Below are 25608 nucleotides of genomic sequence, written 5' to 3' on the forward strand. Positions count from 1 at the left end.
CTTGACTCAAGACAGACATCCTGCACTCACGGAACGAGATGGAATGAACCGTTCTCTCAAACTAGGACGTCTGCTACTTGCCCGTCAAAAAGAATTACAAACCGTTGGTCTGTCACATTTCTGTAACATCGTATTGAGCTTACATAGCCTACCTACATACAAGTAGGATGCAGAATCAATGTATTAAAATGAATATATTATCTTTATTAATGTAAACTTATACATGATGAATGATAATCCATTGAAGAGAAGTTTGGTGGGGCGTGCAGCACTAGTTGTCGAACGTGCATGTACTATAACGGAGTGTCACGGAGAAACTGACGCCATTTTTTAGAAAAAGTATAAAAACTCGAGAGGTTCGATACATTTACGTATATCAACTCGAAGGAACCGAGACTGTGAAAAGAATCGGTCCGCCCACCACTACCAGCATTCCAGGAGACGCCATGAACGTAATTAATCAACCCTGCGAACCCTTACAGAAGCTAGGAATAAGTATTTATTTACTTCTGTGTATGTATTAGTGAGGAAAAGATATAACTAGCAAGCAACAGCTAGTTCTATCTCTCTATCCCTCGCTAGCTTGTTGCACTAGCCAGCAAGCTAGCTAGCGAGATGTCTAGCTCTCTCGCTGGCTAGCTAGTGATATATCTAGCTCATTCTAACGATCTATCTAGCAAGCAAGCCAGCTAGCAAGTGAGAGATAAATAGACCTAACTTGCATTTCGCTAGCTAATACATACGCAGAATTTATTTACTCCTGTATGTGACAGTGGACTGATGGAGTGTAGGCTATATGTATTCAGAATAGTGCAGGGAACATTATTCATATTTAAAGCCAAGTATCTAAGTAAAACACAGGGAGCAGCTCCATGTTTACAGGAAGTGAGACCGTGGCAACGACCCGGAAGTACATATGTGCTGTTTCGTTTCTTGGAGTTTTGCGAGGAAACACAAAAGTATTTATTTATTTTTTTTTTTACCCATGAAGGAACAGGAACAGGGTTGGTTTCCACTGGTGGTCGAGGCTACTGGTGTGATGTTAGATGCAGAAATTAACTAATGGGGAGTTCCATCAATGAAATTCACTATGAAATTTACTGTCTGCCAATGTCATAGTATTCGGAACAAGCAAGTGAAGGCATTGCTAATGTACAGCATGAACCGTGATATTTCTTCAAGTAAGGGCTGACCAATCCTGTTCCTGGAGATCCTGTAGGTTTTCACTCCAACCCTAATTTGGCACACTTGATTCTAGTAATTAGCAACTCAATGAGATCTCTATCTGTTGAATGAGGTGTGCTTCATAAGGTTTTCACTGAAGGAGTGAAATCCTGTCAGATGGTAGCTCTCCAGTAACAGGGTTGGGCACCCCTGCAGCAAGCAAATTATTCTTAAACTATGAAAACTGCACTGGTACATTTTCTCTTTTCTTGTCAAACTGTTTTCGAATGTCAGTAAATTATTGACAGTTGATTCCAGCTTTGCTGCTGTTGATAGGGTTCTCTTGATGTCAAGCTCTAAATATACTGGTAACGAGAAGATGATTTTGGTGTAATGGAATGAAGTAAAATTTATGAACATTTTTTTAAAGGAGACTTTATTAAAAATCTACTGTTCAAACAGTAAATTAACAGGTATCCATGATGCGCCTCATGGACATGAATCTCATGTTGCTGTAGCCCATATCTCTGAAGCTCCTGTACTCCCCAGGCCTCAGGTACATCATCCTGCCTCTGAAGTGGGGCTGCTCGTACATGAGCCAGTGGCCGTCCATCACGTTGCAGGACTGGCAGTCGGACATGCGGTAACGCTCCTGGAATGACTCGCAGTCGTCCATCAGCTCGTGCATCTGACCTCCGAAGTTCTCCCTCTCGTAGATCCTCATCCTGTAGGATCCTCTGTGCTGTAAAAAAAAAAAAAAAAAAAAAAAATTCCCATGAACATTAATATAGTACACAAACATAAACAAACAAGCTTTAATATAAATACTGAAAATACAATACTTAAAATTAAAAAAACTGTTTGCACGTTACTATAGCCCAGGAAAGACAACTAATCAAAGGATACAAATGCTTTAATATTGCAGTTACCCAATCTTCCCCCAGTGTTGTTTAGAGTGAAATAAGGGAAAAATGATTAATGATCTGAAATTAGGTATCTGATAGGTACCAATTTAATAATTGAGGACACGTGAACACCCGTCCCAAGGACAGGATCCGTTACCCAGCCTTTTCTTTTCTGCTGTCGTCACGGTGATAATGATTCTGCAATTTATTCTTTAGATGCCATCACCAGCTTTATCTCTTATTGGGCTCACAGATCACAGACAACTCATTGGCCAGGGGAACACCCCGCCATTTGAGACCTTCCAACTGCTTGTGTTTTCAGTTGGTTCACTTCAATAGTAGCACTACGCTTGTGTTAATTGCCAATTCTTCAAAGCTGCCCTCAACTATGTATATGCCATATATTAAGCAGACATTTTTGTTGCTTTAGAAGTGCATCTGTCACATTAAGCACAGTGATGAATTCAGTATAAATAATTTAGCTAACTTGCTGTCCAATTTAAAATAAGCTATTTGCTAGATAATTTAAAAAGTGAATGTCATATATTCTCTTTGTAATACAATCTTGGAGTTCTATGTTACATTGCTTAATAAATTTTCTGCAACTTTTCAATTTAAAATACATAGCTTAATATTAGATTGCGGCACCCAAACTCTGCTGGAAAATAGAGAAAGGTGAGATCGATGTTCTCTTTAGTTACCATGGGGATCATGCGGCAGGATCTGATGCAGTCGCTCATGCCCATGCGGGAGTAGTCCGAGTACTCGCCCCTCCTCACAAAGTACTGGTTCCCCATGTAGTTGGAGCGGTCATAGACCATGAAGCAGCCGCTCTCCACCCTGCAGGAGTTGCAGCGGCTCAGGTAGGAGGTGAGCTCCGCGCAGTCGCTGCTGGTCTCATAGGAGCGGCCCTGGAAGTTCCTGTCCTCGTAGAAGATGATCTGCAAACAGACAAGAACAGCTACTGTAATGACAGGAAAAATCTCTCTCTCTTTCTCTCTCTATACACATAACCATAAGATGTATGCTAATCCTATCATTTAAAATGATGTTTTGTCAAAGCTAAAAATTTAAACACCTGGTAACATTTGTACTTTTTGGTGTTTGAGAGCTAGTATTTATGTGTTGTGCATTGCTATAGACCATACCTAAGAAGAACTCTTCTTTAAGAGTGTACATTGTACTACATGTCTAAAAATCAGCCAATCGAATTAAAATACGAGAGTTTATATTACATGAGAGTTATATTCAATGAGAGTTTATATTATATATAAACTACAGAGTCCAAATGATTAAGATAACAAATGGCTTTGGCAGCTTGAAAAAAAAACACCACATTTGTATTGCCTTTCGTTTTTAAAATGACACGAAGGTCCACTTACCTTGCCCATGGTCATGGTGAATGTCAATCGTTCTCAGAATTGCACAGGTCCCCTACGCCGACCTCCCGCCCCATTTATACCTGATTTCACGTACAAAGAATCGGCGGCTCCATTGTGTAAAGCCCTGACTGGGCAACACGGCGCGGAGCGGGTGTCTGTACAGCGCGATTCAGCGCGGTCTCTAAAGGGTTATTATGCTCCACTGGGGCATGCGTCAGCTGAGGCCCATGGCCATATTGTTCTGCTGGAACTGCAGAGAAAGAGAATATTCTGCGCCATGGGGCCATTTGAAGCTACAGTAATATAGTTCACTAAACACACAAATAAATAAATAGATGAATGAATGAATAAATAAATATATATTTTTTTAAATATCTTGTTCAATAGAGATGTCAAACTAGGCCTTCATCTGTCTGATAACTGAGTTATGGGACTTTCACCTTTTCCCAACTTTCCTAAATTGACAGGAGGTGGAAAAATTATAGATATTTATACACAGTGTTTCACACACTATTGAATAGTAGTGGCACACCACCTATCCAGGAATCGGGAGTGCTCTAGCTCGATATACATTTGACCGTTGCATTTAACTACAGGATGAAAGTTTTATTCCAGCCTTTCATATAACTGGCACAACAAATTTTGGGCTCAACTGCCAATCCTGCAGTTGCATTCTTATCTCCAAGAGGGGTATGTATGTGTGTATGTGTGTATGTGTGTGTGGGGTGGGGGGCAGGGGGTGCTATTTTTTAAACGTGTGTCCTTTTTGACTGTCCTCTTTCTAGTGACGATAATGCTAATAAACAACACAAAATAAAAAATAAAAAATCCAGAAATGTACTTTCTGAGTGACATTTCAAAAGGGGAGGGGCTTCTCATCTGTGGAACGTTCCAGAGGAATCGATTACCGCAGTGATGACGTTTTTTTATGGGTCAATCCGGAAGCTTCTTCCCGCCAGGGGTTCTCAAGTTCTCTTGGCAGATCTCCAGCGCTTTTTCCTCATAGGGATTTCGATTTCTGCTGAAAATAAGGTCTGTGGTTACCATAAGCTTAAGTTTCACGTTTCATTCTACGATATAAATTACACCCCTTAATATCTCACCACTGAATTTCGAAGCTGTTACGGTTCTTTTTAAAAGTAAGTTGCTCAAAAGTTGCTCATATTGAAAATACAACCTAAAAGGTCGTATCAAGGTTTGATTCCCTGGTAGGACACTGCTGTTGTACCCCTGAAAAATGCACTTAACCTGCATTGCTTCAGGGTATATGCAGCTGTATAAATGAATGCAATGTAAAAAGTTGTGTAAGTCACTCTGGATAAGAGCATCTGCTAAATGCTTGTAATGTAATGTAATGTAAATTTTCCATACTACCTTCCTGCATGCAACAACCATTTTAGTTTCAATATACTGTAGCAATTTGTTAGAAACATACTTTTTTAAGGCCCATAACGACTTCAAAGTTGAGATATTAATGGGTGTAATTTATGTCGTACAGCAAAACGTGAAACTCTCTCAAGCTGTAAGTTAACCGCAGACCTTATTTTCTGCTGGGGAGGGAATCCATGGCCCAAAAATGGGAATTCCCTTCCGGGCTTTAGGACCACAAACTGGAACTTTATAAAGGACCTGTTATTTTGGGGGTGTGGCCTTTTGACTGACAGGAGGTCTAATGTACACACAACATTGATTTATTGTTATTTGGGGGGGGGTGCGGCCTTTTGATTGAAACGAGGTCTCATGTGGACACAAAGGTAATTTGGAGGGCATGGCCTTTTGATTGACAGGAGTCCTAATGTGCACACTAAATGATAAATAGTTAGGTAGTGCAAACTTTAAATCAGGGATCCTCAATCTTATCCAGAAAGGGCCGGTGTACATGCAGGCTTTTGTCTCAGCCAAGCAGTAACACACCTGATTCTACTAATTGAGGTAGAGACTCTAGTGGTTGATTAGTAGAATCAGGTGTGTGACTGCTTGGTTGAGACAAAAGCCTGCATCCTCACCGGCCCTTTCTGGATAAGATTGAGGACCCAGGTCTTATAAATGATCAACAAACAGAGCAGCAGTGGTGGGTGATAAAAACGAGCATTTTCGTTCATCAAATCAAGCCCATTTTACTCAAATTATTTAGGTTTTTATCAAATTACTTCCAATTCTGTTATGAGATTTTTAAAATTATTTAACAGCAAATGTATCCATTCATTCATACTTTCATCTACTCCATTTCTTTTGAGGAATTTTTGTTCTTCAATTACCTATTTTGCTTAACTCATCAATGTCAGATATAGCACTTGGGGACTGCTGGGTGGCTTGTCCTGTTAAGGCACAATACTAATCATAGATGGGCCTAGGGTTACCAGAAGTTTGATTTTCTGAGTGGACAATGTAATGTCCAGTTCAAGTAAAAAAGAAGTAGTAGTAGTTTGCAATTAATTACCATGGCTCCCCGGATTGATATAAGTTCCGAGAGACACGTGTACTGCAGGTTTTCTTCTCTACCTGATAGTTAATTGATCAATTAATGTCACTGATTGGCCAACAGCGATTTAACTCCCCTGGTTTCCCAGGTTTAAATCAGTCCTGATTAGAGGGGAGGACTGCACACCAGCAGCTCTACTGGCCCCAAGGTGCAGATTTGAGTTTCTCTACTACAGCCTGTCTGACAGTAAACACACAAGACCCTAGCTGCGGATGAAACGTTTCTCTGACGTCCCCAAGAGGCGTCAAAGAATATGACTGTGGGCTCATTCCATTTTGAGCAATTTCAAACTGATTTTAGTTTGAACTCGTTTTTTCTTCACTTTTTAACGGCTGCGGTGTCTTACTTTACCTATTAATAATGTTTTTGATGATGTTGTGACAGCACACGTTTTATATGATGAGCAGAGGCCCCGAGTCTCATTGGTGTAAAATTAAATTGACTGGTGTAACTGCCGACTCGGGATATAATTTGCACAGGCAAATTTAATTCAGTAAATGAGAGAGCCAGCATTGTAAAATTTAAAAAAAGATTTTATTTGGAATGTACTGTTCCTTCAAACAGTAAGAGCTTTTAATAGCAGGAATCCATGATGCGCCTCATGGACATGAATCTCGTGTTGCTGTAGCCCATATCTCTGAAGCTCCTGTACTCCCCAGGCCTCATGTACATCATCCTGCCTCTGAAGTGGGGCTGCTCGTACATGAGCCAGTGGCCGTCCATCACGTTGCAGGACTGGCAGTCGGACATGCGGTAACGGTCCTGGAATGACTCGCAGTCGTCCATCAGCTCGTGCATCTGACCTCCGAAGTTCTCCCTCTCGTAGATCCTCATCCTGAAGGATCCTCTGTGCTGTTAAGTGATTCAATAAATTAGTAGTTGTGAGTAAAAGTAAATGATCAAACAAAAGGCATTTAAACCTATAAAGGGTAAGATCACAAATATGTGATTAGAATGTTCTTCACTGAACATTCTAATGGTGATGTGACAATTACTACTGGTAATTGGAAGCAATGGAGTTCTAGAATTCTGATTTTGAATTACAAAGAAACCTACACTTAAAAGGTTAAGAATTAAAGAGGTGTCAGTGAATGGCTAATTGAACATGCTGTCCAACCATCAAATGTTGCAATGCTTACCATGGGGATCATGCGGCAGGATCTAATGCAGTCGCTCATCCCCATCATGCGCTGGCAGTCGGAGTACTCGCCCCTCCTCACAAAGTACTGGTTCCCCATGTAGTTGGAGCGGTCGTAGACCATGAAGCAGCCGCTCTCCACCCTGCAGGAGTGGCAGCGGCTCAGGTAGGAGGTGAGCTCCGCGCAGTCGCTGCTAGTCTCATAGGAGCGGCCCTGGAAGTTCCTGTCCTCGTAGAAGATGATCTGCAAGGAAGAATGTTTCACAGTTAAAAATTCCATAATAGCTTTCAACGCAAAGTCTGTCCCGCAGCCAACAAAGTACTTGCAGAAATTAGCACAAAGGCATGGTCACTATTGCCATAGTTACTGTTGATGCAAGGGTTACCATTTAATTCATTTAAAGAACTCAAATCTGCACTCACTTTGCCCATGGTCATGTTTAGGATTACTAGCCCTCAGAGCTGAACCACTGCTGGACTGTCCTCCTCCCGGCATTAGACCTTACTTTTATACCTAAACGAACACCAAAGATCCTGGGCCCCCCATTGTGCGAATCCCTGACCCAGCAGTTTGGAATCGGGCCTGCGCTACAGTACGGGTTGTAAAGGGTTATTATCTGCTGCTGCTGGATTTACGTGCGTTTGGTCAGGTGGACGCATACACCGATATTCTTTCACTTGCACGCGGCACAAAAAGACGGAACTTTCTGCACATGTATAATTCCCTCTTTGCAACTTTGAAATTGTATGTGAAATATTTCCAATATGTTTAAATTCTGCTGCCTGTGTGCGCACTTTCAGAAAAAAACCGGTTCTTTGGCTTGTGTCTATTGGGGAACCCTTTGTAGTTCTCTATGGGACCCTCTACAGTAGGTGTGAAAAGTGTGAAAGCTGCTCGATTGAAGCATTTTCCCCAACAAAGAACCCCTTGAACTTGATCCTTTTCCTATGAGAGTGATAGATCTTCACACCAACCAGGCTCTTAAACTATTACTGTCTCTGTTAGTTGTAACTGTTACTGTTTCTCAGTTGAGCCAGAGCACATATTGGATTGTGGACGGCACTGGCTGTTTGGCTGAACTGAAACCTGTCTCTTGACTTGATTAGAGAGGATGTAAAACACAGAGGGTTGGTACTTCATTGGTGATCAACTAAAGTAGAGGAAAGAAAATTCTGTGGATAAACTTGCCTAAATTAGAACGCACATCATACTATGGTACTATGAACTGATCCTAGCCATGAATTTGTGATGGCGGCTTTGGAAGTTGATGGTGATTGGTGGTAGTAAACTGTTCCTGGTTTGAGGTAAAATGTTGAAGACATGTCTTAAAACTGAATAAAGAAATCAGAAGGCATCAGAACATTTGAAATTACAAAACCTTTATTTCCCATTATTAACAGGACTCCACGATACACCCCAATGGCTGGACTGGAATTATGTTCATGAGGGAGTAATCAAAGTGCCCTCCCTTCTGGAAGCTGGAAGATTTTATAACTACTGAAGCACCTTAATAACAAAACAAAACAAAAAAATTCACTAACACCAAGAATGTAAGCAGGACTGGGTTTGTGTGCACATTTTGAGAGACTGTTAGATTGTTGCAACTGTCACCTCCCAGACTTACAGTACATTAGTTAGGGTTAGATGGACAGTTACAGATAAGTATGAACTAGTGGTGCCTCTGACCCTGACAACCTTACTTTGATGTGTAGATAATGTCTTGTAAACAAGGTATTTTTTTCATCCCAATGTTGACCAATGATATTTGGAAGAGAAGACTAGCATCAAAAGTTAATGTTCTATGTAAAGTGAAATAGAGTTGTATTTCTTGTCCCACTGATATACGCTTGTATGAAATAACATGCACATCCAGTATACCTTTGTACAATGTAGCTTTTAAAAAAAATATTATTCTAGTTTTAGTGCATTATTTAGATCTCATTTTTTCTATGTAATGAAGGACAACATATATTTAGAGAATGCCTCTTGTTTAGAGAATCTAATGGCTCTACAGTGGAAGGGTTAGAGAATTCAGGAACTTGTGTCTAAAGCAAGAAAATACAAATAACTCCCTAGCAGCTTGTTCAACAACTTTATGTTTCCAGAGGCTGTACATATGAGCAGATAAATTTTACAGATTTTGTTTATTCACAAGTATAAACACAACTAAGTTTTTATATTGTCCCAGCACATCTTTCTTTGAATGCAGTGGACTCAGGTTGCATGTGCCATAAGATTGCATTGTAAAATGCAAACTACACTATCAAACAGGTGCAACACACTAAAAAATGAGGCTAACACATATGAAAGAATATGTTTTTGAAGTGTTTATGTGTTTATGTGTAAATATATTTTTGGCATATTCATGTCACTCATTCATGCACCTGCAATTTTGTTTGCACCATGCACCTCAAGGAAGGCCTGCATGCTTTAACAACTTGGTGCATTTTAAATATTCTATATCACAGCCCATACAGGCCATATTATAGAGAGATACTGGAGATGGACGGATGGATGGATGGATAGACAGACAGACAGATAGATAGATAGATAGATAGATAGATAGCTAGACTGACTGATGGATGGATAGATAGACCTTAATTGTCTCCAGGATAATTTTGGTGACTTTGGTGACTTTTAAATGAAGGCTTCCCAACCATGTCTGGCAACGGTAGGGGTCCCATGAAGCAGTGGTATGGAGACATACACTTCTAAGGCACCAGCATAGTCAATGTAGGCTCATGTTCTGTGAACTGATAAACAAGCCATCTTTCTTCCCTACATGCCAATCAGGTGTACCAGACTGGCTCTCCACTGAATTGCAACTTCTGCAGCCAGTGCAGGTCAACTGTAGGCGAATAGTTGGAAAGAAGAGTCAATATTGTAGGGTGAGGCCCACACGATTGTTACTGGTCTTCTGAAGACTTGAACCTAGAAAAGAGGGGTGTGGCATCACTGCAGTGAGAACCAGTGCTTCATCTTGATCTGGCCCAGGATTGTGGCTCTATAGTGTTACTGTAACCGGAGCACTAGATACAGTTTTGATAGGAAATTGGTGAGCATGTTAGGCTGAATGGCCAGTTCTCATCATTATGTTGTTATGTTATGTTATAACCCATCTTTTATGGAGATGAAAGTGGATGTTTAGACTTCTGTGAGAACTCACCGAATGTAGAGGTACTAACTGAAATGCTCTGAACCTACCTTAAGTAGAAGAATTAACAGAAGTTGAAAGGCTAAATGCTGAATGCTCTGGACAATGGTTTCCCATTTGGAGAAAAATGTTCCCAGTGAATGCAGAATAAAATGAATCAGACCATGTCTAATAACTTAAAATAAAATTTTTATTGTCTTTTCATGATTGTTTCCCGTTTTGGGGCAAGAATTTAACAGGAATCCACGATGCGCCTCATGGACATGAATCTCATGTTGCTGTAGCCCATATCTCTGAAGTTCCTGTACTCCCCAGGCCTCATGTACATCATTCTGCCTCTGAAGTGGGGCTGCTCGTACATGAGCCAGTGGCCGTCCATCACGTTGCAGGACTGGCAGTCGGACATGCGGTAACGGTCCATGATGGAGTCACAGTCGTCCATCAGCTCGTACATCTGACCTCCGAAGTTCTCCCTCTCGTAGATCCTCATCCTGTAGGATCCTCTGTGCTGATGGTGAAAAAATATCCAAGAAGACAACATTTATGCTCCAACACACAGCTAGAGTACAAATCACGTGGTCCTCATGAAGAACATTAGATGGACAACTGTGATCGTGCAACTTTTAACCTGAAAGGGAGTCTAAGAAATATTGATTTGTTACGGCCTTCACACGGATTTACAAATGTATGGACATGACTGGCCCAACAGTCAACATTCAGTGACCAGGAGGAGAAAAAAAGTAGTTCTCTAGCGGGTTACCATGGGGATCATGCGGCAGGAGCGGATGGACTCGAACATGCCCATGCGGGAGTAGTCCGAGTACTCGCCCCTCCGCAGGAAGTACTGGTTCCCCATGTAGTTTGAGCGGTCGTAGACCATGAAGCAGCCGCTGTCCACCCTGCAGGAGTTGCAGCGGCTCAGGTAGGAGCTGATCTCGGGACAGTCGCTCATGCACTCGTAGGAGCGACCACCGAAGTTCCTGTCCTCGTAGAAGATGATCTGTCAAAAAAAAAAAAAAAACGTACCCAGTTTACGATTTTTGGCCAACATGAATTAGCCCAAAAAGCAGTCCCAGTTTTTTTGGGAAATTTAAATAGTACCATTCACAATGCCACCGATTATGGATTATGGGTAGCCGTAGTTTGGGGAGTGGCCACAGATCTGGCCGGGTGACCTGGCACTCTATGGTGGATGCTGTATGACTCCTTACCTTGCCCATGGTGAAGGTTGATCTTGTCTCTGAGCGTTGATGTCGTTGGGCCCACCTGCCATCACATTTATACCCAAATTAACCCCCCAGAGCTTCTCTGGTGCCATTGTGCGAAACCCCTGACTCATCCACCCATTCATCCATGGGCTACTGTGCTGCTTTTTCAAAGCAGACTCCAAAAGGCTTATTATTTGTTATTGAATGCATTTGGAGGTAAAGGCTTGTTTCCATATTGTTCTCCCACGTACTGGAGAGGAAAAGAGAAATTTCTAAGCTTTTAAACGCAATTCAGGTACGTACTGTAGCAAACTCCACTGACTCCATGTGTTCGGATGCACAGTTTTACAGAATAGTCCAGCTCGTGATGTACATTTAAGTACATTTTGTACTTCATAAAATTCATAGACTGATGAACCATGTATGCTCCTTAAGTTCTTCAAGGGCTGAATATAGGGCCTTTGTACCCACAAATAATGTGTGTGGCCATTACTTGAATTGCTGTTAAAATACGGTTGTTAGCATATGCGTGTTAGCGTAGTATATTTATGTTATGTATACCAGAATATAATATCATTGTATGGACTGTATAGAAAGGAATCTTATCCAGAATAAATAATCTCCAAAATGTGGAAAATTGTAAAGTATGAGGGATGCAAACTCATCACCCATTTAAAAAAAAAAAAGCGTATTCATAATCATGTCACAGTTTTTGAGCAGTATATGCACTTTGCAAAAATGAAATCAGTAAGAAAATCTGAAGATGATACATCTCAATTAAAAGTACAAGAAACACAAAGCTTGTGTGTGTATATTCCAGTCTAATGTTACCTAACACATTCTGGCTTGTTTTATTCAGTTTTTTGTGTAGTAATGTATTTTGCATGTGTAATTTAACTAATTAAACATTAATTATTTTCACTATTTGCATGATTTATTTAACATGTAAGGGATAATCCACGAACACAAAGAGTAGTAATAGGACGGATCTTTTCTGAGCATGGAACTGTGGGAAGTGGAGTTCCACAATAATCGGTGCTGGGACCACTGCTCTTCCTCATTTATATCAGTGACCTTGACAGGGCCGTAGAAAGTACATTAGTTATATTTGCAGTAATCCAAGAAGATTTAAGACAAAATCCAGAAGAGGGAAGAAACCTGGAAAAAATGAAATTTTCTATATAGCTGAATGTAAAATTCTACATGTGGGAAATAAAAACATAAAGCAGGATTACAGGATTAAGGCAGAATATGGGAGGAACAAAATTGAAATGTGCTAAATTTGAAAAAGAAATGGTTGGTCAAATTCTTTCAGGTTCTAGGCACTGTACTGTAGATGTAAAAAAGGCCAACATGCATTGTATACTTATCTTATACAATACATTTGTTAGACCACACTTGGAGTATTGTGTGCAGTTCTGGGGACCGTACAACAAAAAAGACATAGAGGCTCTGGAAAAGGTTCAAAGAAGGGCAACCAAATTGATTCCTGGTATGAAAGATAAAAGCTATGAGGAAAGATTTAGGATGCTTAATCTCTTCAAGTTTAGTAAAAGGAGATTTAGGGGTGATTTGATTGAGGCTTTGAAATTCATAAAGGGGATTAACAAAGTGACCTACTAGAGATTCTTCAGGTTGAATTCTGTTAGTAGAACGAAGGGGCATAAATGGAAATGACCAAAAGGTAAATTTTGTACATTTGACGTTAATAAATGTTCAAAGGCTTGTCATACCCATCTCATGATGACAGGGGAATACATCTCTGAGCCTTGGGGTCCATCCATGCACTAGAACATTGCCTTAACGGATACCAGACCATGGGGCCCATTCATGCACTAGAACAGAACCTTAACAGATACGAGATCAGCTGTTAATTAAAAAGGTTTATGGCTACAAACTTATTTTTAAAAATAAGGCTGTTCTAATGTATGCATATCCTTCCAATCGATAAAGGATTTAAATTAGAAAGAGGTATAATTTCATGTCACTATCAAAGCGGCCTACTTTTCAGATTTCAAAATGATGTTTATATTCTGATGTGTCCATATCATATCTACAGTATTGTTTTTTGTTTTTTTAAGAAATGAATTTCAATGCATTAGATTTGCTATAAATTCTGTAGCCCGACAGAAAAGGGAAATTAAACGGGTTTAAGGAAGTCATGTCTGAAGTATTGCTCTGCAAAACCATGGGCTCTGATTTGATGGGAGAAAAATTAACCATTGAATTAATCTGTAGCATTGTTTGTTTTTGCAATTACAAACACCTTGCAGGTTATCAATGGAAATGTCTTATGGATTAAAATTGAGTATATATTGATTACATTTTGTTGACAACAGCAACAACAGACTCAATATATTACTTTGCATCCTGGGATATGAATTTCCATTAGTTTCCAGTGGCCCTCTGCTTTAATGTCCTCAATAAAAGAAATATTCATAATGTATGTCCCTGGCTCACGACGCGTACATTGCCTCATAACCCTTCTCTGTCAGCTCGGCCTGACAGTTTGCCCTGATGAGTCAGGGGTTTAACACAATATGGCCGACGGTCCTCTGGTGGTCCAATCAAGTATAAAAAGCCATGGCAGGTCATTGTAGCAGTAGCAGCAGTGGAGCTCTAGGGCAGAATAACAATGACTATGGGCCGGGTAAGTGGAGTTAAATATCACATGTGCAGACTTCGTTGCCACTGCACGTCTTAAAGGCAGGTTTCAGTGCAAGGCAGGAACATCTGAAGTTATTTTATGAGTCAAACCAAATTTATCTGAACAATCAAATTGAACATATAGCATATTAGATACTTAGGTACAAAAAAGCTGAGTTTTTTTCCTGGACATCACAAGACATTGTGTCGTCATGTTATTATTTGTACTGTATATCGATAGGAATTTCTAGTCTAGTGGTGGCATAGCAGATGTACTGACCCAATACAGTGATACAGTGAGCTGATGTTAGCTGAATAGGGTGAATTCAGTTGGTTTATAACAAGAACAGTGTTAGAACGCAATATTATTTTGCTGAATGGAATGTGCATTCGTACACAGAAAAATGTCCAGTTTTTGGGTTTGGGTCAGGTCCAGAGGTGAGGCCAAATGCACTCTGCTAACAGAGTCAAATTAAAACAGGACGTTTTACTGCGTATGAGAAGAGCGCATCTAAAATTTCGGTCAGCCACAACTTTGGGGGAGATACAAATCGGTGAACATAACTAGACTATGCTTAGATCAGCTCTCCATGTCATCATTAGGCAGCAGTCAATTATATTTGTTCCTATAGTTTTCTGTTTCTTGATCAGCACACATGTTGTGGTTATATATAGCGAGAGAGAGAGAAAGAGAGAAAGATTTTTTCCTGTCATTACAGTAGCTGTTGTTGTCTGTTTGCAGATCATCTTCTACGAGGACAGGAACTTCCAGGGTCGCTCCTATGAGACCAGCAGCGACTGCGCGGAGCTCACCTCCTACCTGAGCCGCTGCCACTCCTGCCGGGTGGAGAACGGCTGCTTCATGGTCTACGACCGCTCCAACTACATGGGGAACCAGTACTTTGTGAGGAGGGGCGAGTACTCCGACTACTCCCGCATGGGCATGAGTGACTGCATCAAATCCTGCCGCATGATCCCCATGGTAATTTAAGCCAATAACATCCCCGTAATATAATCTGAGTAAAGTGTAATTTTTCATTTGGTGGAGAAACCACGTTGACGACATTTCTGAACCAGGTCCATGTTCCTCTATCAATCAGTTTTACTAGTGAGCCCTCAGGATGTGTAATTACTGCTGTAAATTCAAAAATATCTGCTGATGCTATTGTTTGATTATTACGAGATTTGAAGTTGAAGTAGTGGGGTTGACCTGTAACTCATTTTTCATGATTCAACAGCACAGAGGATCCTACAGGATGAGGATCTACGAGAGGGAGAACTTCGGAGGTCAGATGCACGAGCTGATGGACGACTGCGAGTCATTCCAGGACCGTTACCGCATGTCCGACTGCCAGTCCTGCAACGTGATGGACGGCCACTGGCTCATGTACGAGCAGCCCCACTTCAGAGGCAGGATGATGTACATGAGGCCTGGGGAGTACAGGAGCTTCAGAGATATGGGCTACAGCAACACGAAATTCATGTCCATGAGGCGCATCATGGATTCCTGTTAAATTCACAAAAAATAAAAAATTTCTAATTAAATTATTCTGTGGTAGGAGTGATGACTCTTGTAATGAAAATAAAAAGGTGATACAGGACTGGGGGACTGGGGAGACATGGCTTCACAGCAAGAAGGTTGTGGGTTCAAATCTCGGCTTGGGGCCTTTCTTTGTGGAGTTTGCTTGTTCTCCCCATGTCCACGTGGACTTCCTCAGGGTACACAGTCCAAAGACATACAGGTAGGCTAATTGGAGAATCTAAATTGCCCATAGGTATAAGTGTGTGAGTGAATGGTGTGTGTGTGTGTGTGTGTGCCCTGTGATAGATTGGCGGCCTGTCCAGGGTGTATCCTTGCCTAATGCCCAATGCACTCTGGGATAGACTCCAGCACCCCCCCGCGACCCTGCCCAGGATAAGCGGGTATAGATAATGAATGGATGGATATAGGACTGGTTTTACCCTTAAGCTGGGCTGTCTAACATGGCTGTCTTCCAGCAGTTGGAAGTAAATACTGGTGGAAGAATGGTAAAACCTATAATCTTTGTTAGATCAGCCCAGTGGAGAGGTCAAAACAGGAGAGTAATCCCACTAGTCTCGGCAGGATTTTCAATTCTACCTTCACAATTTCTCATAAAGCAAATGTCTTTAAAGATGGGGAACTGCATTAAATGTAGCCTATGCCTTAGTAATACCTACGCATACGCAAAGCACGGCCAAGTAAACTTGTGGGCTGTTATTCATCTGTGATTCATCTTAACTATAAAGTGTGAGTTTTATCCTACCCATTTGATTGTTACAACAACAAACAAAAAAAAACACAACACATGTCTGTAATTGGTAAGGAACCAAATAGGGCAAGCATCTACGTTAAACTCTTTCAACTGCTGCTACTGTAGCCTAGTTAGCTAAAACAACTCAATTTCACTTTTTGATATTTTTTCTTCCAGTTATTTTACTTGTCGTCTTGACTGTGCTTTGAGCACTTGATGTGTTCTCTAAAAAATAAAATCATTATCAGAAGGTTTGCAAGACCTTGGTTTGCTGTTGGTCAGCTTAATTTAAACTAGTCTGGTTTATCTTGGTCAGATAATGAAAATGATTGTGAATTTTCCAGTATTTGCCTGATAACTGACATTATATCCCGTGAACCTCAGAAAGATCACATTAGCTAGCTTAGCTGATGGGACCTTTCAGCTGGTTGTCCATGCTAGCTATAGCAGTAAGTGATCCAGTGCCAACCTCAGTTTGGTTGTTACCCAGTGACAAAAACCCAAAAGGAATTCTGCAGCTAGCTAGCTAGCTAATACAGGCTTCTCGGAGGATATGCTGATATTAGTTTCCTGCTAGCTTTCATGAATCAGAAACTTTATCACTGGAGAAAGACATGGCCACTGCAGTCTCAAGAGTTCAATAACTTTGTTAAATGAGTAGAACAATAGATCTGCAGAATAAAGTATGTGAATTACACTGATAATATATAGCAGTCATTTCCAAGACTTACAATTTCACATAAATAATCCATACTACACTAAATGCAATTAAATGACTATGGATATGGTTCCATATGGATCCATACTAATAAATACTATACTTTCCAGTTAAGTAGCATTCAATATGGTGCCCTCACATAAACAAAAAGCTTCCATATTCTGGATTTTGTATTTCTTTGTTTTTGACTGTGCATTTTTGTAACCCTTGAGCAGCTTATCACTATGGAAACAAACTCATCACATTGAAAGGAATTGTTAGCTAACATTTTGCTGAATAAACCGTGTGTAGCAGATTTAAATCCCATCCCCGGAAAATGTCTGACTCGTTTGTTACAGTGGACCGGATCAGAATCGTGAAGAAAAAGTAGTAGCTGCGAAGTTTCAAATGGAGGGGGAGTCAAAGAGGGGATAGTGTAGCAGGTGTAGCTCGGCCAGTTCGCTAATGAAGCACAGTAAAGGTGCTTTAAAGCAAAGGTCTGTTAAAGCAGGTTACCGTGACAATACTCTCTGGCGAGGCAACCCTCACATAAAATTGAAAAAAAAACAGTAAAATAACAACGTTACCCTTGGCTAGGGACGATTTCGCCCTTTAGCTAACTGGTAACACGTTTGCCTATGAAATCTTTGGAAGGGTGAGAGGCCCAGCTTTCAAATCCCACCTCGGGCTCAGGCAAATCTCTAACTTGTTAGACACACATGCCTTGGAAAAACACTACGAATACCATGATCCACTATGCTACTTCGTTGCTATGCACCTAATTTTCGACGACTAGCAAAAAAAGATTACTGCATGGGCCTTTAAGATGTGAGATCACAAATATGTGAATAGAATGTTCATAATGGAACGTTCTAATGCTGATGTAACAATAACTGCTAGTAAATGGAAGCAGTAGAGTTCTAGAACACTGACGTAGTATTTAGGGAAATAAAAAACATTAGAAAAAAGCCTACTCTTCAAAGGGTCAAATTAAAATTTTGTACTGTTCCTTAATTTATTGACAGTGCTCGATTCACCTTTTTAAATGGTATTAATCCATTCTACAGGACACATGAAAACAAAATGACAATCAAACAAATTTTACTTTTTTTATTTTATATTTTCATCAGGCATCTCAAAAGTTAATGCCAGTGAATTTAGCAAGTATCCATGATGCGCCTCATGGACGTGAATTTCATGTTGCTGTAGCCCATATCTCTGAAGCTCCTGTACTCCCCAGGCCTCATGTACATCATCCTGCCTCTGAAGTGGGGCTGCTCGTACATGAGCCAGTGGCCATCCATCACGTTGCAGGACTGGCAGTCGGACATGCGGTAACGCTCCTGGAATGACTCGCAGTCGTCCATCAGCTCGTGCATCTGACCTCCGAAGTTCTCCTTCTCGTAGATCCTCATCCTGAAGGATCCTCTGTGCTGTTAACACAGAAAAATGGCAGTCAAAGTCAGACCTGTATTTTAGTTTCAAATCAAAGGATTTAAGACCACAAATAATACCAGCTCATGGGTAACATCAGCAGATCTTTTTGAATTTGTAGAACTGTAAAAAATGTTGAAGGCTTGAGTCTACATATACGGGTTATCATGTCGTAATGTTGAAACCAACACAACATTTCTAATAAATATTTTACTTATTTTAATGTCAATAAATATGTGCAAGTAAACTGAAAATAAGATGAACGCCATATGATAAAAAAACAAGACAAAGGCCCTAGACACTAGTTGCAAAACTAAGATGTCTTAACTTATCATCGAGAAGAAATCAAGTGACAACTATGTAATGATTTTTAAAATGTTTTTCGGTTTTAGTCAGCCACAATCACAAACAGCGCTGCAACCTTTATGCACCGTTAAACACAGATTTCTTACCATGGGGATCATGCGGCAGGATCTGATGCAGTCACTCATGCCCATGCGGGAGTAGTCCGAGTACTCGCCCCTCCTCACAAAGTACTGGTTCCCCATGTAGTTGGAGCGGTCGTAGACCATGAAGCAGCCGCTTTCCACCCGGCAGGAGTGGCAGCGGCTCAGGAAGGAGGTGAGCTCCGCGCAGTCGCTGCTGGTCTCATAGGAGCGGCCCTGGAAGTTCCTGTCCTCGTAGAAGATGATCTGATAAATAAAAAAAAAAGAACGGTAAACCATCATGTATATACATGGTGTATTTTTTCCCCCATAGATTGCTATATTTTTGCTTTGCACAGCAAAACTTTTTATGCAGTTATATTAAAACAACTGACTACATCTTACCTGCCAAAAATAGAGCAAGTAACTGTGTTACAGTTACAGTGTTACAGTACATCAACTATTACATAGTACACACAGCTGGCCACAGACTCACATGTACTCTTTAAGAATTGAATTAACTCTTGTTGACATTTCATTGTGTACCAAGAGACGAGTTGAGGAAAAGTAATCTACTACAATTTCACAAATTACAACTTTCCTTTAAAGCATCTTTGTGTCAGGCGCTCTTCAGCTATTTTGTCATTATTCCTACTAGTTTGTCCTGTACAACACCTTTTCAGAGCAGTAGAACTGACAGCAGAGACTGTTTTTAAACGTTTACCCCAATGATATGAAATCCTGATAAACCTGATTATCTGTTAACACAATATTTGTGGAGGTAGTAATGCTCCTCACACCAGGTACCAAATTGTGTCTTTTTCTGGGACCACGATTTGATTTCTCTCAAAAAAATGTTAAATTTTGCTCGATAATTTCATCCAGTACATACCTTGCCCATGTCTGCTGCGATGTCTTGCGGTACTCTGTCTGATGCCCTGTGGTCGGGTGCAGCTTTTATACTTTATAGACCATGGGACAGCTTTTTGTTATTTAAATGTCCCGTTCTGATGAATAAGCAGGACTGTACTGTACAGTACGTGCTGTTAATTTCAATCATACTATCGTGGCTTGTGGACAAAGGGAAGCGATGACCAGGGCATTCATTAACATGGTGTTCCTGATTTCCTTATTCTGTTTTTGGTGTGCTTTTCCATTTTAGATATTTATTGAAAGCAGCAATTACTTATACGGCACCTTATCTTGACTCAGGAAATAGAAATGGATTGTTTTCCCTATAGTGACTGTTTATTTAGACTTGTGTTCTGCAGTACGTTCTAGCAGGTTAAAGGTAAATTAAATCATGATTAACAAGTTTGATGTATCTACAGCAACACCATGTCTGCTTTTATGTTTAGCTGACATAAGCATAGAATACTATTTGGAGCAAGGCCAGAATTTTCTGGCAGGGATGTTTATGAGGAGAGGGGCTGATTGGTGCTGGACAGAAATACAAAATCGTCAGTCTTGAGGCTTTCTTGTGTGATAAACGGTAAATGGACTGCATTTATATAACAACTACACTTTTCATCTGCTGCTAAACAAAGCACTTAACGATTTAATGCCTCTCAGTCACCCACACACACACACACACACACACACACACACACGCTCACACACCAATGGTGATAGGCAGCCATGCAAGGCGCCTACCAGCTTGTCAAGAGGAATTAGGGGTTGGGTGTCTCGCTCGAGAGTGCTAGCACTTTTTTTTCCCAGAGGTCCGAGGATCGCTGTATGTGCTGAGCTAATGCAGCTCACAATTTAGCTCACCGAACACTCCCAGAATGTTGGGGTACAGTATCTAGTCCCAGAATGTTGGGTTACAGTATGTGGTCCCAGAATGTTGGGGTACAGTATACACTCCCAGAAAGTTGGGGTACAGTATCTACTCCCAGATTGTTGGGGTACAATATATGCTCTGTACATTTGTCTGGTTTATCAGATGCCCATTCAATATGGTTTTTATGTTGCAAGGACTATTGCAGGGATGGTTACTTAAAATGTACAAATTATTATTTCAGTTTTAAAAAAGTGAATTCTTTATTCTGTTTTCATTCTTTTTTCTTACTTGGTTCACAGTTGTCAAAAAGTCTGGCATTTGGCTACATTCCCTCAATATCATTTGAATGTAGCGTTCACAGTGTGTTTTCATTATCACCACGGTGACCATCAGGGGTCGCCACAGGTTAAGGTGTATGCAATAAGCACAGAACAATCTAAAATTATTTCGGGGAAACCTTTGCGTCATACTGTTGTCTTACAACCAAATGGGAAAGTTCCCCAATATTCCAGAACCTCACCCGTCAGATGGGCATATGTAACATGGAACACAATAACGTTGGTTCAGTTGAATAATATAATTGATTTCTGATTTCTGTTCTGTTGTCATGTTCATGAACAAGACAGTAAAAGTAAGGCAAATAACCTTTTCTCTCTTTTATGTTCAAACGTGTCAGAAGCTGTTGTCTGCAATTGCAAGCACGTTTCATACATGCAATTTGAGATGCATGAAATATTATTATAATCCATAAACTGCTAAAAACCTAAAATATAATTACTTAAAAACGGAAACACAAGCAATACTAAGAGCCACTTGAACACGTGTCCGTGTGAAATTAAATATTGAGTCCAGACACAAATTTAAGTAAATTGCACCGTTGATGAGTTGCATGAAATAATGCTGTAAAAAAAAAATGCTGTACTGTTGGCTGTCCATTATAAAGTTCATATCGCGGTTCCAGCAATGCGTTGATGCAGGGTCATTACACAGGAACAAAGGGAAATCAAAGTTGAACAAAAGGCATTTTTGCTGATATGCAAATCAGGGAAATTTAGATAACAATTGGATTCCCCTGGTCAGCACGTTCAGCTAATGCATATAAACTTCATCTCTCTGACTGCAGAGTGGGTAGGCAAACACTGACAACCATGGGGAAGGTGAGATTGCAGTGCATTATCAAAGGGTTATTAGAAAAATCATGCTTTAGATATAGCAAACATAATGTTCCATAAACTTATCAAATATAATAAACTCTAAAGTGAGCTAGCTTCGCTGAGGCTCAGACACAGAGAAATTACAGAAATTAGAATCATGTTTTTTACGCATTTTTTATTTTTATTTCTCGAGGAATTTCTTTTTTGAGCCATTATTTACTGCTGCCTCTAATTCAAGTTTAATTAAAGACGAAAAAAAAAGGCAGTTTGTTTTCATTAACAGTGCTTTTGAATTGCCATTGATATAAAAAAGTCACTTTTGTCTACAATAATAAGGCAGATAATGTTGTTGTTTGGAAAACGTCGCAGAAACATTTTTAATTTTTCTTGTTTCCCCCCCACGCGCTCACCTTCATGCCCGTGGTCCTCCGTTCCCCTCCAGATCATTTTCTACGAGGACAAGAGCTTCCAGGGCCGCCGCTACGAGTGCGGCGCCGACTGCGCCGACCTCCACTCCCACTTCTCCCGCTGCAACTCCGTCCGCGTGGAGACGGGCTGCTGGGTCCTGTACGAGCGCCCCAACTACACGGGGTACCAGTACGTGCTGACCCGCGGGGAGTACCCCGACCCGCAGCAGTGGTCAGCCTTCAACGACAGCGTCAGGTCGTGCCGCTGGATCAAAAACGTGAGCCGGCAAAATATTTCCCTTGTGCAGAAGCGTTGTGCTGCGAGGACTGCTTTAGTACTAATGATACAGGAATGTGCAGACTTACTATGCAGAATTAATGTGCAGTCAAGTAGACGATTTTACTGACAAATGTATTATTAATATCACTGAACTGTACTTTCTATATTTCGTAATTGTAATGCTGCATGGTGCATGTGGCCTAGAAGGCAAAAGCAGGTATACCGTATTTTCATTTTAAGGGCAACATGTGCTCTCATTGGAGTACGCAGCCAGAACTACGCAAATTGCTTTTCTGCGGTGACTTTGTCGTGAATTTGTGCCCGTGGAGAGTTTGGACGCTAAAGAGTGCCGGACTGGTTTTTCCAGAGAAGCGCACGGCACAGGAGGGAATGCCAAATGGGAACAGCAACAGGGAATTAATCTGTCAGAAGCCCGACTCACAATGAGTGGAGATTAAAGGGACGCTTTTTGGCAGCGGTTCACCCAAACCCATAAAACGGTGAAGGATGTGTGCCAAGAAAACCTTTTAAAGGACCGTGTTTATCCGAAGTCTGTTGTATTTTAGGGTTTGTTTTCATAACGCGTTAACTGTGGTATGATCAAGGAGTAAACAATAGATATCATAGCATATCCCTTACCTGGTTTAGAAGGCAAGGGCTTCCCTGAATAGTTTAATCGGGTTATATGCTCCTGAGCAAGGCCTTGCAAACTGTGTACGGTCATTTTAACACTGTCTTACAGTTGAACCTGTTGATATCGTTACGTGTTCAAGCCTAATCATAATTCTTGCCCGATAAAAGAGTCTTTAAAAAAAGAGATTTGTAACCCACGCGTGTGTTTACGTGCTTCCCGTTGCAGACCTACGGGAATTCGTACAAGATCAGAATTTACGAGCGCCCGAACTTCGAGGGTCAGATGGCGGAGCACGGCGAGGACTGCCCGTCGGTGCAGGACGCCTTCAAGTTCCGCGACGTGCAGTCGTGCGCGGTGTCTGACGGTGCCTGGGTGTTCTACGAGCTGCCCAACTACAGGGGGCGCCAGTACTTCCTGGAGCGCGGCGAGTACCGCCAGCACACGGACTGGGGCGCCACCGCGCCCGCCATCGGCTCCTTCCGCCGAATCACTGAGTTCTGAGGTGCCGCGGCTCCTCGACTCCCCCCCCCCCCCCCCCCCCCACCCAGCGACCCCCCCCCCCCGCCCTCACCCAGCGACCCCCCACCCCCACTCGCCCAGCGTTAACCACCACTGATGCTTTTCAACCTTTGACCTCTCCCAGAGGGCTGTCCCTGGGGCTTCTGTATCAGCCTTATGCCAATAAAGAATCAATCTGAACAGAGGAAAACCTGTGAATTACTCCTTATGATTACTGCATTGATATATACTGTTGATATACTATACAGTCCTATAAACCGATGTACTAAAAAAAAATTTGTTTGCTATCATGAAGATGAGAAGTGGTTTAAGCAGACATACAGATCACCTGGTAGAAAAATAATTTTTACACCTACTGTAAATAATAGAAAACATCAGGATGTTCTTGTCCACAGATCTCAAACTGTCTTAATGTTATGATCAGAATTGGTCACTGTAAAGAAGGGATCACAAACTGAAATCCTGGAGGGCTGCTGCGTCCGTGTTCCTGCACATGAGTGCTTAATTTAAGACATTGATTGGTTAAAGAGTCTGTTCACCTTGGTTTGACCCAACCACTTTTTTTTAATCCTCCTTGCTTCCTTTCCTTGTCTCCTTTCCTAATATGGAAGGCCAAACTGAAATTAATGTCACTATATTACTGTTATTATTATGAGCTGATTAGATCACCACACTCCGTTCCATCCATAATGCCACCGATGATTTGATGAGGCTTCCAGCTGACTCTTGACTGAACAAAGGACGTTCCACTGCAAAGTGCATTAGGCGAATAGAACACCCTTGTCCTTTCGAGCGTCAGTTTGAATCCACAATATTACAGATGTGGCCGATGGGGAAAGGTGGATCCACAGTTAGATTTTTATGCGTCACGCATTCCGAAAAAATACTTCCCCAAAAGGATGCACTCGTGCTTCCTTGCTCAAGAATCCCTTGGGAGCCTCCTAGCTCCTAGCTCTTTGAAGGAGCATTTAACAGACTGGAATGTCCTTCAAAATGGCACACCTCAATCAGTTTCCAGGTCAGTCAAGGGCCTCAGAGACAAGGACAAATACAATCAGTGATTGGAATGAGCCCCACATGTCAATTTCACACATTTTTGATCAGTTTGGCATTCCATGCTAGGAAAGGAGGCAAGGAAAGCAAGTGAGGAGGTGAAAAATAAGCGGTTGGAATGCACCCCTCGGTTCCTCTGTCCCCGTGTCCTTTCCTTGGGTCCTTCGTTGGGTGGACCTAAGGAAGCGAGCAAAGGACACGAGGAAAGGATGCGAGGAGGCAAAATAAGTGATTGGAAAGAGCCCTAGATAACATATTCAAGTGTCTATAAAAGTTGACCAGTGCAACCCGGGGTGTTCCTGGCCTATTAGGGTATCAGACGGCATGGTAGGACAGACACAGGGCTGTTAGTACACTGATTAATGCCCCCACCCCCCACCTTTGTGTTCTAGACCGCTGGCAACTTTGGGCTTTCTGAATATAGGCGACATGTGATAGTTTTTAACCTTTATTTACGCAGAGAGGGTCTTACTGAGACCCTGGAGCCGAAGGGCGCACGTTAGCAGACATAAAACGGTGCAAATAAAAATTTTATGTTTATGACAAACAATACTAAAGGAAAACAAATGGGCAAATGATGGAGCGACACTAGCACCCCCCCCCCGTCCTCTCTCTGTGACCATTTGTGCCGTTTCTGCAAGGCCCACCCCCGCAGTGAACCGTTGGAAAAGGCCTGGGTCTCCTACGAGCACCCAAACTTCCGCCGGTACCATCCGGGGGCGGTCAGCTCCACCAGTGCACTTCACTAGAATGCCATGAACCCTGATAACGTGGCGTCCATTTTACAGCGTCTCCTTCAATGAACCCCACCGAGCAAAACCGCAAGGCCTTTGGCCTTCCTTGTCTGATCGGCAAGAGTGATCGCGGCC

General features: G+C 41.5%; 6 protein-coding genes across 6 annotated transcripts; 2 read left to right on the top strand and 4 right to left on the bottom strand.

Annotated features, from left to right (window-relative positions):
• Window positions 1-1589: 1589 nt before the first annotated feature.
• Window positions 1590-3597, bottom strand: LOC118222722 (gamma-crystallin M3-like). Its single transcript, XM_035408508.1, has 3 exons — window positions 3452-3597; window positions 2771-3010; window positions 1590-1906 (listed from the first exon to the last, which is right to left on the bottom strand). Exons 1-3 carry the CDS (start codon window positions 3464-3466, stop codon window positions 1631-1633), a joined length of 531 nt encoding a protein of 176 aa, XP_035264399.1. The 5' UTR covers window positions 3467-3597; the 3' UTR covers window positions 1590-1630.
• Window positions 3598-6506: 2909 nt separating this feature from the next.
• On the bottom strand, window positions 6507-7351 carry LOC118223218 (gamma-crystallin M3-like). Its single transcript, XM_035409458.1, has 2 exons — window positions 7073-7351; window positions 6507-6785 (listed from the first exon to the last, which is right to left on the bottom strand). Exons 1-2 carry the CDS (start codon window positions 7349-7351, stop codon window positions 6507-6509), a joined length of 558 nt encoding a protein of 185 aa, XP_035265349.1.
• Window positions 7352-10458: 3107 nt separating this feature from the next.
• Window positions 10459-11446, bottom strand: LOC118222732 (gamma-crystallin M3-like). Its single transcript, XM_035408519.1, has 3 exons — window positions 11438-11446; window positions 10987-11226; window positions 10459-10734 (listed from the first exon to the last, which is right to left on the bottom strand). The coding sequence occupies exons 1-3, from the start codon at window positions 11444-11446 to the stop codon at window positions 10459-10461; spliced, it is 525 nt and encodes a 174-aa protein (XP_035264410.1).
• Window positions 11447-14069: 2623 nt separating this feature from the next.
• On the top strand, window positions 14070-15594 carry LOC118222731 (gamma-crystallin M3-like). Its single transcript, XM_035408518.1, has 3 exons — window positions 14070-14084; window positions 14823-15062; window positions 15319-15594. Exons 1-3 carry the CDS (start codon window positions 14070-14072, stop codon window positions 15592-15594), a joined length of 531 nt encoding a protein of 176 aa, XP_035264409.1.
• Window positions 15595-18145: 2551 nt separating this feature from the next.
• Window positions 18146-19895, bottom strand: LOC118222729 (gamma-crystallin M3-like). The gene is made up of 3 exons (XM_035408515.1): window positions 19802-19895; window positions 18937-19176; window positions 18146-18483 (listed from the first exon to the last, which is right to left on the bottom strand). Exons 1-3 carry the CDS (start codon window positions 19808-19810, stop codon window positions 18208-18210), a joined length of 525 nt encoding a protein of 174 aa, XP_035264406.1. The 5' UTR covers window positions 19811-19895; the 3' UTR covers window positions 18146-18207.
• A 1945-nt stretch (window positions 19896-21840) lies between these two features.
• LOC118222751 (gamma-crystallin M2-like) lies at window positions 21841-23668 on the top strand. The gene is made up of 3 exons (XM_035408548.1): window positions 21841-21849; window positions 22289-22531; window positions 23393-23668. Exons 1-3 carry the CDS (start codon window positions 21841-21843, stop codon window positions 23666-23668), a joined length of 528 nt encoding a protein of 175 aa, XP_035264439.1.
• Window positions 23669-25608: the final 1940 nt, after the last annotated feature.

The sequence above is a fragment of the Anguilla anguilla genome, chromosome 3 (genome assembly GCF_013347855.1).
Source record: "Anguilla anguilla isolate fAngAng1 chromosome 3, fAngAng1.pri, whole genome shotgun sequence".
NCBI lineage: Eukaryota > Metazoa > Chordata > Actinopteri > Anguilliformes > Anguillidae > Anguilla > Anguilla anguilla.

What these genes read in the sequence shown, in the direction of transcription:
- LOC118222722 (XM_035408508.1), bottom strand. An exon ending in CCTGCCGCATGATCCCCATG is followed by an intron (nt 1,907 to 2,770) that starts GTAACTAAAGAG and finishes TTTTTTTTACAG; the next exon opens with CACAGAGGATCCTACAGGAT.
- LOC118223218 (XM_035409458.1), bottom strand. Translation starts at nt 7,351, where the DNA reads ATGGAATTTTTAACTGTGAAACATTCTTCCTTGCAGATCATCTTCTAC. An exon ending in CCTGCCGCATGATCCCCATG is followed by an intron (nt 6,786 to 7,072) that starts GTAAGCATTGCA and finishes ATCACTTAACAG; the next exon opens with CACAGAGGATCCTTCAGGAT.
- LOC118222729 (XM_035408515.1), bottom strand. An exon ending in CCTGCCGCATGATCCCCATG is followed by an intron (nt 18,484 to 18,936) that starts GTAAGAAATCTG and finishes CTGTGTTAACAG; the next exon opens with CACAGAGGATCCTTCAGGAT.
- LOC118222732 (XM_035408519.1), bottom strand. An exon ending in CCTGCCGCATGATCCCCATG is followed by an intron (nt 10,735 to 10,986) that starts GTAACCCGCTAG and finishes TTTCACCATCAG; the next exon opens with CACAGAGGATCCTACAGGAT.
- LOC118222731 (XM_035408518.1), top strand. An exon ending in CCTGCCGCATGATCCCCATG is followed by an intron (nt 15,063 to 15,318) that starts GTAATTTAAGCC and finishes ATGATTCAACAG; the next exon opens with CACAGAGGATCCTACAGGAT.
- LOC118222751 (XM_035408548.1), top strand. An exon ending in CGTGCCGCTGGATCAAAAAC is followed by an intron (nt 22,532 to 23,392) that starts GTGAGCCGGCAA and finishes TTCCCGTTGCAG; the next exon opens with ACCTACGGGAATTCGTACAA.